This window comes from Cetorhinus maximus, chromosome 21, assembly GCF_964194155.1.
Source record: "Cetorhinus maximus chromosome 21, sCetMax3.hap1.1, whole genome shotgun sequence".
Taxonomy (NCBI): Eukaryota; Metazoa; Chordata; class Chondrichthyes; order Lamniformes; family Cetorhinidae; genus Cetorhinus; species Cetorhinus maximus.
Window position 1 is genome coordinate 64378783 of NC_135899.1, and position 7326 is coordinate 64386108.

Here is a 7326-nt window from a genome sequence, read left to right on the forward strand (position 1 = left end):
GACTTTAAATCTGATGCCCAGCATGCTGAAACGGCGCAGTGATGGCGTGGCAGGAAAATGAGAGCCCGCCTGGCGTGTTTCCCAGGAGTGCATAAGTAATGTGGTGGGTTTGGGACGATACGGCATGAAAACCCGCCATCGTGGCCGGCAGGTAAAACGTCATTTTACCCTCCTGCTCCCGCACTTAGTGCAAATCTGGGATGATTCCACCCAATGTATTTGCTCTTTAGGTTTCTTGTCTGTCCAATATTAGGAACAAATGTTTCAAAACCTGGTTTTTACACTTAATCTCACATACTTGTTGTTCCCAACAGTGTGAAATATTTAATTCAATTGTTAAAATTGCACTCATGTAGCTTCAATGACGAGGATGAATAAATTTGGCAATAATTGGCCTGTGCCTCCTCAGCCAAGAACACACAATGAAAGGAAACAGGGTTTAATTTCCCCACTTTTCCTTTTGGGACAAAAATACACATAAAAATATTTTATACATCCTGCTGAGTGCCCTTGTAACAGTATAAAGAGCTGGTACATCAGCAGAAAGTTCAACCAGTTGGCAAATGGCAAAACTGAAGTAGAGTTTTGAGTTGAGACTGGGATTCCCTCCCTAAACTTCTCTGCCTCACTAGTCCTTTAAGACACTCTTTAAAACCTACCTTTTTAACCAAGCTTTTGGTCATATGTTAATCGGGTGGCAAATTTTGTTTAATAACGCTCCTCTGAAGTGCCTTGGGAAATTTTAATACATTAAAGGTGCTATATAAGTGCCAGTAGTGACTGTAGTTGTTGTGCAATATAAGATATTGAAAATGTAGGTTGGTCCTTTGAAATAGGTTGATGTGCACTGTTTTGTTAAAGTAGGAGAAGCTGATGCTGAGCAATTTTATAACCAGTCTATACTTTGTAGAATCTGAACTTATGCAATAAAAATATGTGTTATTCAACTTTTACACAGGGCCAATTAACTAAACCAAACAATAAGTGTCTTATTGTCAGATCACAGATTAGATATGAGATTAGTCAGCAGTGGCTGACATATTCTTCCAATATTGTACTTTCATTTCTACTTCACCCTCATTGCATTACTGTGCCACTCAGTAGAATCCTCAGAATTGAAATAATAAAATTCAGGAGTTTCTGTGCTGTGAGTTAGTGTACTTACTTTTGTTAATTCCTCATAACCCATAAGCGATGACAGTAGTTAGAGCTCAAGTGAGGTGAACTCAGATTTGTCACCTGCATTGCTGGCTATGTGCATGTGATTTGAGTTACAGCCAAGAGAATAACAGTAAATGTGACTCATGTTACAGCTTCACCATTCTTTATGATTATTACTGATGCCAGTGTATTAAAGATCTATTGTATTACAAATTTTGAGCTACTAATGTCGTTATGTGTTGTTAAGTAATGTACAATATACCCATGAGCATATTAGAGAATTTGGTGTTATTATCAAAAGATATGGGGAGCTCCCAACTTTAAAAGTCTAAATTAGATGAAATCAGGGAACTGAAACAAGCAAAGCAATAGCAATAGTTCAGTAGAAGACATGTGGGACACCTTTGAAGGTATAATGCTGAGCGTACAGGCTAAATAAATTGCAAAACCAACAAGCTTTAACTAAGCAAATGCAGCTCTAAGTTAATTAATAATAAATGGGAAATGAGCTTAAGAATGAAAATGGCCCCGACAAATCATCCAAAGAGAAGAGGGAAGGTACTCACTGGAATGGATATTAGAAAACTCAGAAATGATAAATATCTGGAATAAATGTCAAGATAGAGTAGTGGAAGGAAACACTCTGGAGTTATTTAAGAAACAATGGAAAAATGTCAGAGTCTCTTGAGATGGATGAAATGAGGTGGGCCAAGTGGCTTTCCTCATTGGTGCTTAGCAGTAAAAAGCAATATATGTGTATATATATCGATATTATCCAACTAAAATGAAAATAATAAGACTTCATCTGACTAACTTGTCTTTTGACACTAATCAATCTGCAGCTTATACCTTCAGATGTAAACAATAACTGTACCACATAGCTGAAAATATAGCAAAATGAATGTCCTGCAGAAGTCAAGAATCATATAACTGAACTACATGATCTATTTTAACCCATCTTTATCTGTCATTTCATTGTTGCCAATACCAGTTTCATGCTTCATTTATTTGTCTATTAAAACTTGTACTGACAGCAAAGGGGATGGTTCACCCTGCAACAATCAAGATGCATCACATTGCACTTTCCTACTTTAATCCTTTTACCCCAAAATTCTGGAATTTTTTAGCACCCTCAATCTATCCGTTTGGCTACAATCAACAGACTTTCAAACTCAGGATTACTTAACCAATTTTTCCTAATTTACCTATTTATTTAAATATTGTTGTTGTCCAGCACGATTGGTTTCAGCCCATTCACTTTTGTTTCACAATGAAAAAAAGGGTTGAAGGTCAATGTACTTAAAATAGTCTTAGTTGTCACTGCATCGAATAAAGAGAGATCTGTTTGGGGTATTCGAGTCTTTATTCACTGTTTCTGGTTCATGGTCATGTTTTCATATGACAGGTTGTACTGACATCACAGAACTGCTGATCTAAAGATGAGCCCAAGTATTTAAGACAAAACAACCCCACTTTGCTAAAGATCCAAGTATATATTCTTGTATTTAACAGAGATAAGGTATTAATTAAACTAACGCTCATATCTGGAGATCGGTGGGAGCACGCCTGCCGCTGGCGTTACTTGCTAATGACATTCTCCGCGAGGGAGAGAGAGCCAGGGGACTGCCGCCGTTTCTGCTATGCTTCGACTCTGAGCTGGATTCACAGATTGAATCGGGGGTGTCACATCTGCTGGGCCGTTTCAGGTCCGTCCTCGAAGCTGCCCGGGCCCTGGTAGCACCGAAGCCACACCTTCCCTTGTTATTTGGTTCAGATTCAGTGGCGGAACCGCTGCGCTCGGCCACTGTGGCGCAGTTAAGTGAGGCGCTGACTCGGCGTAGTTTGCGACTGGTGATGGCTGAAATTGCGGGGAAAGATGCCATACCTGTGTGAAGGGATGGGTACAACGCACCGGCTGTGGACAGTTCCATCTGACTAGTGGAATATAAGTTTGGGGCGAAGCCATTGACAGGGTGGGAGGCAGTGTTGGAGGGTTCAATCAATTCTTCACTCCTTTGGCTGGGAACTTCGGATCCATTTGACTTTTTTGGTCCTTCATTGCAGCTTAATGCTGTGTTAGAATGTGCCTTACATGCATTGGCCATTGGATGCTCCTGTTGCTCTTCTTTATGACTTTGTTTCCGATCATCTTGGATGGGTTTGAATTCCGTTCTTGGTGTAAAGATTGGATACAGTGTGGCCTCTGCTTGCTTCTCAAGCAGCAAACTGTAACCGCTGGGGGCAGTAGGGAGTCTAGATGCCGAGAGAGAGATTTGCTGAGCAGTGGAGTTCTTCTGGGATTTGTTGGTGCAGATATCCCCCATGTCCTCTTTCAGTTTGGGATAATATCCAAAAAGTCCCAATTCAATTTTCTTACAGCCCAAATGAATGATTTCAAGAATGTTTAAAAACAAGGAAACTGCTGCAATGCACAGCATGAACAGCATGAAAACCGTCTTCTCAGTGGGTCTGGATACAAAGCAATCAACGATATTGGGGCAGGGGGACCGTTTACATTTGTACAAAGGATCCAATTCAAGTCCATAGAGCAAAAACTGACCCATCATAAATCCTACTTCGACCACAGACCTGGTGAGAATGTGTAGGACGTAAGTGCGCAGCAGAGACCCTTGTAGTGGTGCTTTGTTTAATTTTCTGCGTTCCAACTGCCTTAACTCTCGCTCTAATCGACGCCTGTCTTCCACCATTGTCTCGGTTTCTTCCAGTTCACCCTTTAGCTCTACTTTCTTCTTCTGTGTTTCTTTCTCCAATGCCCTGAGCCTGTACAGGGCATGGCCCATGTACACCAGGGATGGCGAAGACACAAAGATTACTTGCAAGACCCAGTATCGTATGAGTGAGATTGGGAAAGCCTTGTCATAGCACACGTTTCTGCACCCTGGCTGCTCTGTGTTACAGATGAACTCCGATTGCTCATCAGTCCACACGTCTTCAGCAGCCACTCCAAGGACAAGCATGCGGAATATGAAAAGGATTGTCAGCCATATTTTCCCAACAATGGTGGAGTGGACATGAACTTCCTCCAAAATCCCTCCAAGGAAATTCCAGTCGCCCATCCTCACTTCTTTATTTCAGCATAGAGTCCTAAAAACAGAAATCATTGTCATTTTAGATAGGTAGTTTGTTCAATTAACAGTTCCTTGATATCTTGTAAATTGATAGATTTGTTAGGAGAAGTTAGTAAGGGTTACAGACCTAAGGAAGGTAGATGCTATTAAGATAGAGATCAACTATGATTTAATTGAATGACAGAACAGGCTTGAGGGGTTGTATGGCCTCCTCCTGTTCCCATGTTCCTATTCCTAATTTGAACTAAAGATAACTTGACGGTCCCAAAGGAGATTGACAGGTTAATTTTCTTTGATACTATAAGCTGGATTTGAAAAGACTACATTATCGAATCTCCATTCAATGTACCTGCTACCATTGAATACTCTAGAGATGCATGGTAAGCATCGGATTTAACTGTTTCGTTGAAATCACAAGTGAAGCATGTTTTAGAGACATTAGGAATCTGTATCTAGACTCTACTGAACCATCATATCACAAATTGCTAATCACATTTATTTTTATTCAGCAATATTTTTAACAGATTCTGGGGGGGGGGGGGGGGGTGGTTGAGTAAATATTTTCACTGTGTGGTGCATTTGTTCTTCTAACAGCGACCTTTGATTAAAATTGAAGTAGTCCATCTAAAAATCTACAAATCCAGTACTAAAAGCTTACTTGTCTTCATAAATCCCCCCATAATTTACACTGAATAATAATTACTCTAAAGGTCAACTTTTATTTTGGTAGCTCATCAAGGGATGGAAAGTCCACAGGTCAGATGAACCAAAAAAAAAACAGCAATGAGCAGGCTTGTGTTTGAAAGAAATAGAAGGTTCATGAGACTTGGGGGAAACTTACATACAAAGATTTACATGCAAGGGTGGAGGGGGTCCCTTTAACTTCAAAGTAATGGGTGTGCTTATTATAGATGTGTGATTTTCCCAATGTGGCACCCTCTACATTGGGGAAATAAAACGCAACTGGGTGATTGCTTTGCGGAACATCTCCGTGTGTGCAAGTGTGACCCTGAGCTTCCAGCTGCCTGCTATTTTAATTCCCCACCTTGTTCCCACTCTGACCATTCTGTCCTTAGCCTACTGCAGTGTCCCAATGAAGCTCAATGCAAGCTTGAGGGACAGGACCTCATCTTTCGACTGAGAGCTCAACATTGAATTTAACACTTTAGGTCATAATCCCAGCCCTTTTCATTTTGTGTTTCTTTCCTGGTATGTTTTTTTGTCTTGTTTCTCTAATTTCCTTTGCTTTCAGATGGCAGCTAGTCAGGATCCTGCCGGTCACACCTCCTCTCAATGCATCTTTTGGTTCTTTACTTATACCATTACCACTTCCTTTGGTCTTGCACCATGAAACCTTTTGTCATTTAATCTCCACTGTCCTCCTCTGACTCTATCACAGTTCTTCCATTTTGCTCTTCATCCCACCCTCTCTGCTTTCTTTCACTCAAAACCTATTATATTTCTAACTTTTCCCAGTTCTAATGAAAGGTCACCAACCTGAAACATTTGTTTCTCTCTCCACAGATGCTGCCAGACCTGCTGAGTATTTCCAGCACTTTTTGTTTTTATTTCAGATTTCCAGCATCTGCAGTATTTTGCTTTTGTGATTTTCGCAATGTAGATTTATGCAGATTTATGGTTAATTGTATCTGACTGGAATCCCAAAGCTTCCAGTCACATTTTGCAGCATCTACTGGCAACAGACTCAACAAATTCTTACAGCACTGCCAGATGGAGCATTATTTGCCATACTGGTGCCAACCAGATTTGAAAAGTGTGGCCTTGTTAAAGGACAAAATTTTAAAAGTGGCATGGAATGGCAGTGCATCGACACATGCCTTGATCATTATTGTGACTGGGCTGGGATTTCCTGTTCTTAGCTATTTCATTCCAGCAGCTTGGTGTCAGCTGTGGCTGGGATGGGGTGGAAAGACTAACAAAGTTTTAGTTTTAGATTTAAAAATAATGGAAATAGGTGGGAAAAGAAGAATCTATATAAATTATTGAAAAAAAACCCCACCCCGTTTCTCCCCCCTCCCTTTCTTTTCAATAATTTATATAGATTCTTCTTTTCCCACCTATTTCCATTATTTTTAAATCTAAAACTAAAACTTTGTTAGTCTTTCCACCCCACCCCCACTAGAGCTGTACCTTGAGTATCCTGTCTTCCATTCTTAATTAGCACTTTTCCTAGACAATATCACCACCTTCAACACCTCTTTGATCCTTTTGTCTGTGACATCTTTTGATTATCTGCTCCTATCACTGCTTGCTTATCTCCACAATCACCCCACCCTCAACTTCTCTCTCCCCCCGCCCCCCCACCTTAGACCAGCTTATATTTCACTTTTCTCCTAACTATACTCAGTTCTGCCGAAGGGTCATGAAGACTCGAAACGTTAACTGATTTCTTCTCCACCGATGCTGCCAGACCTGCTGAGTTTTTCCAGGTAATTCTGTTTTTGTTTTGGATTTCCAGCATCCGCAGTAGCTTTTAGCTTTTTGTTTTTATTGAATCGGTACCTAAACAGAAATGATCATTTGGAATGTTTCTATATAGCTGTCACATTATTGTGGATGCTCTTAAAATTTACCCTGGCTGCAATTTTCAGTGTGAAACAGGTGTACAGTTATACAGAGTGCAAGACAGGGAAGGACTGACCTGTATTAAATCCATTGAAACACGTGAGCTGTAGAATGCAACCACAAGCAGGTTTTACATTTGTGTTCTCGGGTTCAGTCATCCATTGTCAGGCTGGGAACTAAAGTACTTTTGGATGGTCCATGTTGAAGTAATTCCAAATAGTGCTTGTATCACCACTGTCTCTGCAGCTGCCAGCGTAACATTTATAACAAGAGAGAAATCAATTTGCAGCGGATTGCATGGTGGCTGCAAGGAGAATAACCTAAATCAACATCTCTGTACTTGCCAACAGGGATACCCAGAGGATATATTGTCTTGCTCTAAGCAAAATTGAATTAAACTAAAACATTTTAACAGATAAAATAAGAAGAAAGGACTTGAATTTATATAAAACAAACATAACATGCAGACTTCAAGATTAAATTAGGCATT

General features: G+C 40.3%; 1 protein-coding gene across 1 annotated transcript; it reads right to left on the reverse strand.

The window, feature by feature from the left end:
- Positions 1–2522: 2522 nt before the first annotated feature.
- Positions 2523–7043, reverse strand: gja9a (gap junction protein alpha 9a). The gene is made up of 2 exons (XM_078566285.1): positions 6913–7043; positions 2523–4266 (listed from the first exon to the last, which is right to left on the reverse strand). The coding sequence occupies exon 2, from the start codon at positions 4236–4238 to the stop codon at positions 2700–2702; it is 1539 nt and encodes a 512-aa protein (XP_078422411.1). The 5' UTR covers positions 4239–4266; positions 6913–7043; the 3' UTR covers positions 2523–2699.
- Positions 7044–7326: the final 283 nt, after the last annotated feature.